At 33.5% G+C, this 12584-nt stretch overlaps 1 protein-coding gene across 41 annotated transcripts in view; it reads right to left on the bottom strand.

Moving 5' to 3' along the window:
* The window catches only part of CAMK2D (calcium/calmodulin dependent protein kinase II delta), a 296165-nt gene that overhangs the window by 32308 nt on the left and 251273 nt on the right, over positions 1–12584 (bottom strand). For 22 of the 41 annotated variants that reach the window (XM_026013488.2, XM_026013483.2, XM_026013491.2 and 19 more), the window contains 3 exons: positions 10394–10453; positions 8377–8418; positions 5932–5980 (listed from right to left, as the gene is read on the bottom strand). In XM_026013488.2, the coding sequence (XP_025869273.1) occupies positions 5932–5980; positions 8377–8418; positions 10394–10453 (151 nt within the window). The remainder of the gene's footprint in view (positions 1–5931; positions 5981–8376; positions 8419–10393; positions 10454–12584) is intronic. The other 19 variants (XM_072755379.1, XM_026013493.2, XM_072755377.1 and 16 more) reach the window with 2 other exon arrangements.

Genomic DNA, 12584 nt, shown 5'->3' with positions numbered 1-12584 from the left:
CCTGGGCCAAAGGCAAGCGCCAAACCGCTGAGCCACCCAGGGATCCCGATGTATGGAATTGTTGAATCACTATTTTGTATACCTGAAACTAATAAAAACTGTTCCCTATACCAGAATGAAAATAACATAAGATTATATTAAAAAAATATTAAAAATAGGGGAAAAAAAACCAAAATAAGGTGAAAGTAAAATAAAACCTAAACTGGAGTTTATCTGTCTTCAACATAAAAAAAAGTACAGCAATTAGCAAATATTTCTATGTTTCAGTTCTGAAAGCCAACTATTTAACAAATTGTACCTTGATAGAGATCCTTGGTGGTCATTTTAAATATAAGTACTAGAATAGTATGTTAGAACAAATTACCCTTTTTTTTTTCTTATAAAGAGCCAAATCTGGTCAAAATGTAACACATTAATATGTTTTCTATGTCACAAGCCTTTGTCACTAAAAATACTAAACCTGTAGCCTAGTCTTAATATAAACACTATGAAAAGCATGTCTTATAAATACAAGATTTTTACCTAATAATAAAAAGATTGAGAAACTGATGGCAGGAGTCTTAGAACATACGTGATTTAGAATTTATGAAATACTTAATAAAATAATGCTCTATTATTTTCTAGAAATATATAGAGTTTTGCAAACTTGCTAAAATGCCATTTATGGAAACTTGGAACTGAGAATACTTATTAATATAGGATGAGCCTGTGATTTCCTAGTGATAAAATGAGTAGCTAACTACATGCTTTTGTTAGTTGGTTTTGCTCATTTTCAATTAGGACTTTTTTTAAGCTCAAGTTGGAAGCAGTTTTGACCCTGTATTGTGTCAGCATGGTTAAAGAAGCATGAGGTTGTCACTGACAGATCTAAGGTACCTAGCAGGTAGGCAAAGAGTAAATGGAAAAACCTGAGTGAGTATGATGGTAAAAAATAAAGGAATGTAAACAAGAAAAATAAAGAGAAATGAAATTATTTTATATTGGTGATAGAGCAGGTAAATTTGGCATCATTTCTATAAGTTATTGATCTTGATTTAAAAGTTAAAAGATCAACAGGCAAGATACACACATGCAGATGTAACTTTTTCTAAGTAAACCTTTTTAGAAATCAAATTTGGATTAGAAATCTGAAAGAAATTATTACTCACTGCACTATAGGTCTTCTAAGACACTTTTAACCTAATGGAATGACATAATTATCGAAGGTTCTTAAACAAAATAACAAGAAGTTTCTTGATTTGCAAATTCCCTTGAAAAGAGAAACACAGGCAGGACAAGTGCTGAGTAACAAGCCACAGAGGGATCTGAAAAAGATCAGTATCATATGATCATCTGCCTCAGGGAGTCCTACCCAGCAATGATGGTTTTCATTGAAAACAGAACTTAAGAATAGTTCAATCTGAATAGTCATCACACTGTCCACCAATGTACAGATTTACAAAGATGTACACAAAAGGCTCATTAACCAAGTGATTCTGTAAATTGGCCAAGACCTTTATAACCAGATGTCATCAAATACCAGGCCCCATTCAAATGAAGGGTGTCAACCCTTGCCCTTAAGGCCTTTCGCAAACATTCTGTGCAACTTCATTATCATCATCTATTTGTTAGCAAAGGGAAAAAAAAGAGGATAAACCAAAATGAAGTCCCACAGTCAAGCTCCTAGCAATACATGTTTGCTTGTTGTAAAGAGCTCCACTGGTCTAGAGTTGTTAAGGAGGAAGAAATGTGGCAAGAGATCCAAGCAGCTACTCAGTGGTGAGCTGAATGCAATGAGATGCTGGAAGCAGGATGAGTGACAGAGATGACATATGGGCACAGAGGAGCTCAACTTCGACAGATGTCACACAACTCTGGAACTCTAGGAAAGAGCAGCAGATGGACCAAACCGATGCATACTCATCAGGAAGAAGCAGTTGACTCTGAACAACGGTGTTGGCAGGTTATGAGGTAGAGAGACATTGTGGCATACAGCAACAGGCCCTGCAAACTGTGGCTACAGCCACAAACCAAAGGACAGTCTTCAAATGTATATACAGTGGTGAAAGGACCATTGCTATGTATCATTGGCTTTAAGGACACCCATATTCATAGACAGCCACACTGTTAGTGTTGCCATATACTAATTAAAGGCTAATGATGATATCTGTTTGTTACACCTTAAACTAATGAAAGTCATTGTTTTACTAGAAATGTACTCAAAATGGAATGACTACAACAATTTTGGACCTAAAAATTTGTATTTTGAAAATACCAGTGAATTCTAATAGGAAAACTTGTTTGCTTACTGGGTTTTGGGTGCATAAAGCTGTTTTTACTACATGGTGCTTCTATGGTAATAGCTATGCCTCATTAAGATCCCATTTATTTTAGAGCCCTTCGTGTCTTTCCATTACATGGAGTTTATCACTGAGTTTACAGACAGAGAGTTAGGGATAATATTTGGTTTCTGAATATAGTATAAAATTAGGAAATGGCTCAAAAGGTCCATACTAGGAAGTCCACATTGCCTTGAAAAGAGAAAACAGTGAACTTGATACACTTTTTAAAAAGAAAACTTATAAAATAATTCCTTAGGATAGATTGTGAGCTTTGGAAGGGCAATGTTGTGGTTATAACTAAATGCTGAAGTTTTTTTAAAAAATGAAAAATAAAAAGACTTTTAGAAATAAAATGCATTTATCTTGGATCTCACTTTTTGAAGTCAATTTCTTGGTATTTATTAAACTAGGTGAGGAAAATAGCCAAATTATAGCATTAAAGCTTCATGTAAAGCATACAGAAGAACGTCTTGACTCTGATTTGTTGAATAAGACTGGTCACCAAGAAAAGATGTGGAGCTCACACAAATAGTAGGCATTCAGTAAATATTTGCTGAATGAAAAAAAAGTGGGGTAGCCTACATAAAGTTCAAGAATAACACATAGATTGGGGCCTTATGAAAACCAAAGGCCATTTTGAATGGAAACTAACAAAGAGAGGTAAAAAAAAAAAAGGGGGGGGGGTCTTCTCCAAATTCTGGCTCTCTAGGTTCCTTGAATGTGAAGGACTACTCATCTACTATGACTTCTTTCCTCATCCTTAAGAGCAGTTGGCCTACCTTTTCCCCCCCCCCGAAAACGCCAGCAAAAGGTATTCTGTTGTTGGTTTTCATTTCTTCCTTTGTCTAGGTCACCATAATGTGTTAATATTCCCCCCTAAGCTTCTTTACAGTAGAGAGGGTGTAGAACTGTCATTACCAGGTTGGTCCTTGGGGATTGGACAGAAAGTGCATGGCACTAGCACAAAAGTATGTACTATGGTATTCCAGCCACCATGAAACAATGTAAGTCTAGGAGGGATACCCAGCAGGAATGGATGGAGCTTGTGATTGCATGCAGGAGCATGCTAGGGCAATATGCCTTTAGGAATGTGTTGAGAAATCTGGTGTTTCACCCTGATAACAAAGTTGTCTACAGAAGGGATAGGACTGCAAAGTAAATGTGGAAGAAAGATATGCAATTTTGTAAGTAGGATGTGACTTTGTAGAGAGGTGTGGCTTTGGTCAGGTTTATAACCAATGATCTTTTTGAGTTCCTAGAGCTGAGATGTAAATTTGGGTTCTAACAGAGTTGGTCAATAAACATTCTCTACCAAGCTACCTAAAGCTATAGCAAACTCTGAGGTAAAGAGAAAAGAGCACAGTCGTACAAATGCAGAATTCAATTAGGAACTTTCTGAAGGACTGTGTATTTATTAATAAAGAGATCCCCATATAAGCATATAACCAGCACAATAAATACATTACAAATATTTATGACAGTTTTATGTACCACCTGTCTTGTAGTCAGAATGATAGCCTGGGTGATTTTTTTAAAGTGTCTTCTAGTCTGACAGGTTTCTAATATCATTCAAAATTAAAAAAGGTTAGCCACCAAAAAGCTGTGTGGGTCTTACAGAGAACACAAATGATGCTTAATATATTATCTGTGACTCTGCAGCCACATCCACTCAAGGAAAATTAAGCAGAAATGTCAATATCTTATTCACTGAGTTCAAAGAAATAAATCAAAGCACTTTGGGGTTAATAATAAACTGGACATTTCTTTCCATCTCAATATTATGCTTAATTCCTCTAACATTTGGTGTGTGTAGTCTCAGCATGTAACCATAAAGACAAATGTTATCTCAATTTGTGAAATCCCAGAGGCAAAATGAAACTAGTATCATTGTTGTGATTTAGAGAGAACTGTTTTGTGAGAGGTGCTGATATAATTTTATTTCATCAAAAAATATTATAAACTATAAGGTAACACAGACAGGGATTCTGTTTATATGTTGATATTTATAGTGTAATAGCTATGATCCTAAACCAAAACTTAGTAGAAGTCAAACTCAGGTGAGAAAGACCACTTATAAAAACTCTGCTTGTGATCATCAAGGAATATGTTTATTAGGATGAATTGCACATAGTGGTATTACTATTCTAATATTATTCAGCTGTTTAAAGACTCAGACTTTCCAGTGGATAATGCACAAGTTTATTTCCCCTGATTCTTGCTCAAGAGAAGAATGTATAAAGTCATATAAGTATTTTGCTTGGCTGAAAAGGTAATGAATCCAAAACACTTACAAAGATGATGCTTTCTGAATCACCGAGAAAGCTAAATAGCATATCTGCTTATTTGGTTAAAAAAAAAATCTTTATCTAATGCGACTGGCATCAATGATTCATAAAATTATTTCCGTTCAAATTTCAGCTCAGGGGCAAGAGCAAGATGAATAGACCTACTAAATAAATCCTCAAAACAGCTATCCACCTTTCTATTCTAAGAGAAAAAAAAATGACTATTCTAGCAGAGTTAGGTTAGTGCACTAAAAATAAATAGTGAGTACACTTTAATATAATAGAATCAGCTGTTCTATTCAACCAAAGGGGGAAAAGTCAGCACAGTGACTGGTAACTTGCAGTCTATAGGTATTTTTATTTTCTAAACTGCCTATATATCTTCGTGATCTGAGAGTTTCCAGGTTCCTTATTCTATAACATGAATACAGTTTTCCAAAACTGTGTCTTACTAATGCCATCTACAAAATGAAAACCCATGTTGATACTATTAGGTAAATAATCTTTCCAAATAATGTTTAATTATCTGACAAATCATTTCTCTACCTTTGTTTTATGCTTATTTTCCTTTAATACATCTTTAATACTTTTTAAACCTCCTATTGTTATCATTCTTTTTTGGAATGGTTTCTACAAAAGTGGCCAGTAGAAATTGCAGTTACACATATGGAAATACAAAAATGAGAACACAAAACCACGAAAGCAGCTGAAGCAAAATTAACACTTCTAGAACAGCCATGAGACCAAAAAGAAGTCAAAGTATGTTTAGTATGTATGGGCAGAAGCAGTGAGATGTCCATAGAAATGTTGGCAATCACTCATTTATATTCCTAAAAGATCCTGGGCAACTCAAGTGAATGGAGGTCAAGAAAATATTAGGAAAATGCACAAAAACCGAGGATAAAAGGCTGCCAAATGTGAAATTCCATTGAAACTCATCAAGACCATTAAAGGCTTTAAAAAAATGGTCCTTTTAATACTCTATTCTTGAACATAAGCTGTTTTCTAGACATAGATATACATTTAAATTACCTTTTGACTGATACATTTACAATTTGATATCATGTCCCCAGACTGTCATCTGGTTTAAAATCACAATGTGTTCAAATATCCCACATTTGTTGATATTTCAAAACAGAAAAGAATGTGAAAAAATTGGCCAAATCAATACATATAATCAAAATAATAGTGTACTTTTAAGAAGAAAATTATTTTTGTTTCTTAGAACAGGCCTAGTTCCCAAACTTGTTAGTTATATGAACACTTATTTTTTTGATTCATGTGGAACTCTAAGTTAGGATTTTCCATTTCTGATTTAATCATACCTTTCACATCTTCATCCTCAATTGTTGTATTTGAACTTTCAGTTGACTCCTGTTGAGAAGAAAACAAGTGTTAAGTTGCAAACAATGGATAACTTCACTTTTTTCCTTCTTAAAATTGGCAAGTGATATACATATCATGCAAAAATTCATCAGCAGGCTGTGTACATATACTGACATGCAGATGGACAAATACATTATGTGGTTTTAATAGAAATAAAATGCCAAATGCTGCAAATGTTTCAAAAAGGGAGTACTCTGGTGGCCTACGCTAAAGCATGATAAGTCTAGGTTATTTGTAGAAGCAGCCAAAGTGGGCAACTTATTTTAAGAGCTGTGTAAGGCCGTATTTGGTTACAGTGCCCCATAAAGTGTGCTTTTTCTATATATTTATCAGAAATTGTATATATTAGCCCAATGAATCTGACCCTAAAATAGAACAATTTCTATCTCCAATTAATTAATCAGTAAATAATCCCTTCTTTGTATAAAGCACTATATCAAGCACTGAATTCATAGCCTATTTGTCTTATTCCTGTGTAGAGATAGAAAGCATTTCATTGCATCATTTGATGATGAAATTATGGGCACTAAGGTGAATTATGCTGAAATTGCTTTTAACAAGAATTTCCATGTTTGTGATCAGTGCAATGGAATTATATGAATAATTTACTTTCAAGGACTATTAGATTTTGTCATCTATTTAATTAGAGACTGATATTGATAACAAATCTGCTCTCATAATGGATAGAAAAAGCTATTATTTTTGTAAAACTACAAATGAAGTTGAAGATTAATAAGCACACTTAAAAAAGGACACTGCAACTGCCAGTAATTAAGATATAGTTTCTTAAAAAGGTTTGATAAATTTTTCCATTAATAATGTGCTAACAAAATATTTTCTAGCAAAGAAATTTGGTAGTAGTCATAAGAAAAACACTACTTTCTACTTGAAATGATTAAAGGCTAGAGTTGAAAGAAACTGGAAACAAACTTCCAATCCAGAGCTATGTGCTCAGTGATGAAAAACAGATTTTGGAAAATGATGCAAATACTAATCAGTGTCCTTGTAGAGATTCAATAGTCAAAAAAGCCATCAATTTGTATAAATATAATATATAATATTTAAGCCAAAGGGTCAGACTACTTAAATGGGTCAGACTAATTAAATGTGTATCCAGAGTCTCCATACACACAAAACCAAAGCAGAGAGTCTTCATGCGTTTCTTAATGTGACCTAGTGTTCAAATTAAACTCAAGATCAAGGTAAACCCATGCACTGTAAAAGTAAACTAATTCATGTAAGAAAAATCATGCAGCAACTCTTACAAATGATATAGCTAGAACTATCGAAGTATCCACTCCAGCTGTTATGGTTGGTCTTTCATTTGCTAACGATATTAAAAAAAATTGTTCTCCTATATGATGCTCCTGAGTACTAGAAGTCTTTTAGGGACTTAAAATATTTTAAGTGTCATGACCATAAATACATCTTAAGAAATACTTGATTTTTTTCACTTTAATTATTTTAATATTGATCAACTAAATGTTAAACCAGAGAAAATGTGTTTTCTAGGACTTAAACATTGTTGATAAGAGTAAGGAGAAGTTAGACCCTTGACTGTATTTTGATCTTTGAGAAAAATTGGATGAATTATATTTTCCTTCCTTTAGAGATACAATAATATATGAGAATTAGTAAACTGGAAACATGGAATATGTTCAAAAATGTTTCCTTTCATCCAATAGACATGTATACAAGTACTATTATTTGGTCAACATGCTATACAACTAATCTACAACAGACAGAAAACATTACAGCCTAACTTCATTCAGCCTACCTGGTTAAATATGTTACCAAAATCCATATAATTCAACAAAAATAAACATTTCACAAGAATTGAAACTCCTTGATTATCCTCAATTTCATGCCAAAGAACAAAAACAACACCAACAACAGAATTAACAGAAAAGGCACTCTGACAACAGAATAAACAAAATTCAAAAGCAACATTAAATTTAAACAAACATCTATGAACTCAAGTTGATTTTTTTGAAGACAGTGAAATGATATAGCAAGAAATTCTAAAATTTCATGCAGAATATAACTAAAGTACAACACACAGAACAAGCATGGAAAAGAAAAAAAAAAGGATCAGATGGAATTACTTAAGATACACAGTCATCTTGACATAAAGACTTTGCTTAACCCAACTTTTATTGACTAGTGGTACCATTAATTTTTCTTTCAAGATGTCATTCATGATGGTTTTAAAAGAAATATGTGTACAATTCTATATAAATTAGCCCCCCCCCCAAAAAAAAGCGTGTTAGAAAAAGGGTAAGGATTTTATTTCCACATTTAGATAGTGAATTAATTTTGCTTTGGATATTTGATGAAATGTGTAATCTTGTGAAAGCAAGATGATGTTGATTCTTTCTGAATACCTTGTTTCCATCAGGGTTGTGGATTACAGTAGTTTGGGGCTCCTGAGTGAGAACAAAATAGAGAAAGAAATAGTTCGCATTGTAAGTACATTCTTACTAGTGTGAGGGACAGAGCAGAGTGAGCCAGCTGACAAAACTAAATAGTGACAAGAGCTTAAGCGATGTTAACTACTGTCAGAGATAGCAGCTGACAAGATCACTGATGAAAAGTGTTCCTAGTGAGCCCATGAGATAGGATACCTCAGTACCCAGCAGCAGCATGCAAAAGACCTTATTCGTGATCAGTAAACAGACAAGGCTTTGAAGTTTGGAGACTTAAAGAGGCACTCACTGTTTCACAAGGTCCTATAATAGAATTTTCCTTTCTTCTTTAGTGAGTAAGCTGTTAATGTTTGTCCTACAGAAAACTGACCAAGGACACTGGAGATCAGAACTCTTTAAAATTAGTATTTTTTTCAGTTATATCTTTGAGAATCGATGATGGTGTCATCACTAATAGTAGTGCATAGTTAATACACAGGTAAATACTCTGAAAATTTAGAACATTGTGCCTTGCTTTAAAAAATGCTATCCTAAAGAATTTATTTCAAAAGTCCATAAGAAATTCTAAAGAATATTGAAAAGGTTATTTAAAGGATATTAGAATTAATCATATAATCACTATAATTTGAGACATACTGCTGTTAAATGCCATGTTAATTCATATCTAAAAAGAAATTTCAGCTTTATGGAATGAATATATACAAATATTTGCTTGTAACATCATGCTTTTCCATGAAGAGAACATTATTATTCTTTTCTGCTTTCTACCAGAGAATTGAAGAAATATTCCAAGTGGAAAATAATTCTCAAATAACTGATGTTAAAAAAGATTCAAGGCCCATATATTATTGGCATGCTTGACACTTTCATTGCATGATGTCTTGGTAACTGAGACATTATCTGAGGTATCTAGCCATTGAAAATTTTCTCCCACTATAAGTACTCTGTTCTCTAGGATCTCCTCTTCACCACAGTTTATGCTGTAATACTTAGAGAACATATTTACTGCTTCCATTCTTCCTCTCTCTTGGCTAGAGTTATGACTGACATTGTTTTTTTTACTCATAGATAATTTGCTATCTTGATTATGTCCTTTCTCCTTTAAATGTTTTTAAACAGAACCTTCTAGTTAACCCAAGTGAAAATAATCCCTTAGTATTTTCTTTCATTTAAAATAATAGTATAAAGGACAGTTAAAAATCAGAAATAGTTCAGAAAACCTATATCAAGATATGGAATTATTTGAGCAAAATATTATGAAACTCAGAGTACTGAATGCCAGTATTCAAATCTTGATTTTTAATATAACACTATCTCAAAGTATCAAAATGATTTAGTTGTAAATGGTGTGATTGGATTAAAATGAGCAAAACTGATTTCCACTGATAATTCAAAGTTCTATGGTATACATTTCATTCTTTGGATTACTGTGAAACAGTGATCGTTTAAAACTCAAAGAGCTCTTTAAAAGCTCAAAAATACCAAATGCCTCTTTATCTCAAAAAGGTCTTATAAAGCCCTGCTGTCTTTCAAGAAGAGGGAAATGAACTCTGAATAAGGTCTACATTTACTGGTGTCTGGCAATAACCCTCTTAGCTCTCCTTGATGTCAATATTTGCATCACAGAAGGAGGAAATCATAATCTAGAGCTACCATCAGAAGAAGAGCTAAGAGCGACCAAAGCGCATTCTACTGTATTTCTAAAGCAGCATGCAACAATTTCAACTACAGGGACCACAGCTATCAGAATAATGTTCAACAATGAAATGAGATCATTATGTTAGAAACACACTGCTTGGCAACTACCTTAACAAAAAGAAAAAAAAAGAACTTTTCTCATATCTTCAAAAGCAAAACAAAACCCAACAAAATAAAATACTTATATAACATATGTATCTATATAGTGAAAGCAAATGAGAGAAACAACAAAAAACAGTAAAGAACTTAAGAAGGGTTACAAAGAGTCCAGGTATACCAGCGCTGGGGTAGGAATATTTTCTTTGGGGCTGGTTACCACGTTGGCTTTGTTGTTTATCTGTAGGTATGCAGAAAATAGAAACAGAGATGCCTTAAATCCCTTGGTAGCCAATGTCTCTATACTTCAGCATGTCTATGTGGAGATATAGACATGAAAATAAAGAGCCACTGAAGATGAACGTGAAAGACACCATGATGTGTGACAGAAATGATAATAATTCTAGTCTCCGATGGTCACATACAGGCTAGGACCACGTCTGTGATGGTGGGATGATCAAACAGACTTGGCTGCTTTGGCTGTGCCACGTTAGCCAACAAAGAACTGCTTCAGTAGAGCTCAAGTCAAGTTTCAGAGTATGAAATTAACATAAATATTTTCATACTCTTCAAGTTGGAGTCTGTTCCCAGCTTCCAATTATTCTGTTATGAATACATTCCTTTTTTTTTTTTCATTTTATTCACGATCCTGAAGTCACACATAGACTGTTTTTCTCTGCGAAGCCATCATCACTTTGCTTAGTAGGTAACCAATTCCAAACTTAGATCTTCTGAAGAAATGCAGGCTTTATAACATACTTTTTAAAATGATAAGTTTGGGCCTCCTTTAAAAAATACATCTTCAATTATAAATGGGCAAATTGAATTCTTTGCTATCTTCTGAATGTAAAAAGATTATTTTTCACAATTGTTTGAGAGGAAAACACTGTGTTTTCTGTCAAAGTGTTACTACTTTGTTTTTCTTTCAAAGTGCTACTGTTGAAGATTGTATTTGGTAATATTATTCTCTTGCTTTAACATATTGGGGTTGATCTTTATTTTTAATAATAAATTTATTTTTTATTGGTGTTCAATTTGCTAACATACAGAATAACACCCAGTGCTCATCCTGTCAAGTGCCCCCCTCAGTGCCCGTCACCCAGTCACCCCCACCCCCCGCCCTCCTCCCCTTCCACCACCCCTAGTTCGTTTCCCAGAGTTAGGAGTCTCTCATGTTCTGTCTCATATTGGGGTTGATATTAAGGAGATCATATCACAATGGAAGCCACACTGGCAACTCAGTTGGGTCAATAAGTATTATAATGGGTCCACAGAGAAAACTCTTTGTAGACAAGTGGCAAGTTGAAATTACAGTTGAATTTGGGCATTAAATAAGAAAAAACTAAGCAGTAATAGTCAACATTCATTTAAGTTCATGTATGATAACTTATATTACAGTTATCAAACAGAACTATTTATTTACATTAATTCTCCTGTACTACATTATCTAGGTATTTTCTTTACATATTATTATTTAAAGGAACACATCACATAATTTTAGTATAAATGTTCTTAAAGGCGTCAAAGGGAAAAACATTCTGCATAAAATAGATAATACCAAACAAGTTTATAAGCAATTATGCCAATTTAATTGGACTTCCTGGGAGTTTTTTTTTTCTTTTGTATTTTATACCTGTAGATCATAGTGAAACCAGCACTGAGAAGAACATAGAAGGTTAAAGAAATTAATTTCAGTACATAATATTTTGCTTTTTTAATCATTCGTATTTGTGTGATTTTTTGTATCGGTATTATTTAAATAAGCTATAACACTATGCTCTATGACATGCAGGAAAAGAGAAAACTTCTGGTGCCCTTTACGGAAAAACTCTAAATATAAACCATCAATCTCTATTTTACATAGTCTAAATTTTTTCTTTAAATCAAAGTGCATGGAATTTAACATCAAATTTGTGCAACAGCCAGAAAGAGGTAAGAGATGGAATCTATTAAAGAGGGATCAAAATTAGTATTTATGTTAGTATGAAATACATGATAAAAGAGGAGGGTGCACATGCAAATAATTTCCAATGAGGAAGAGTACATGGCAAAACACAGTTGACTTCTTATCAAATGATCAGAGATACTTATAATTGAAGCACCACATATATTTGTTATATTTAGTTTATATCAGCAGATACAAAAATAAAAGAGGAATATACTGAGATATGTCTTTTTTTTGAGATCTTTTCATTTCTGTATTGAGATAAGAGACGACTGTTTTCTAGAATGGTTGCAAAGAACTGATTTCTTTCAGTGAAAATGTCACACATGCACACCTATGCACACGCACTTCTCTGCACAAATGTGTGCACACACATACAACACACACTCCTACACACATTCACACATAGGTACGCAGCGTACACACA

This window comes from Vulpes vulpes, chromosome 4 (genome assembly GCF_048418805.1).
Source record: "Vulpes vulpes isolate BD-2025 chromosome 4, VulVul3, whole genome shotgun sequence".
NCBI lineage: Eukaryota > Metazoa > Chordata > Mammalia > Carnivora > Canidae > Vulpes > Vulpes vulpes.
This window is presented reverse-complemented; position numbering and strand designations above follow the sequence as displayed.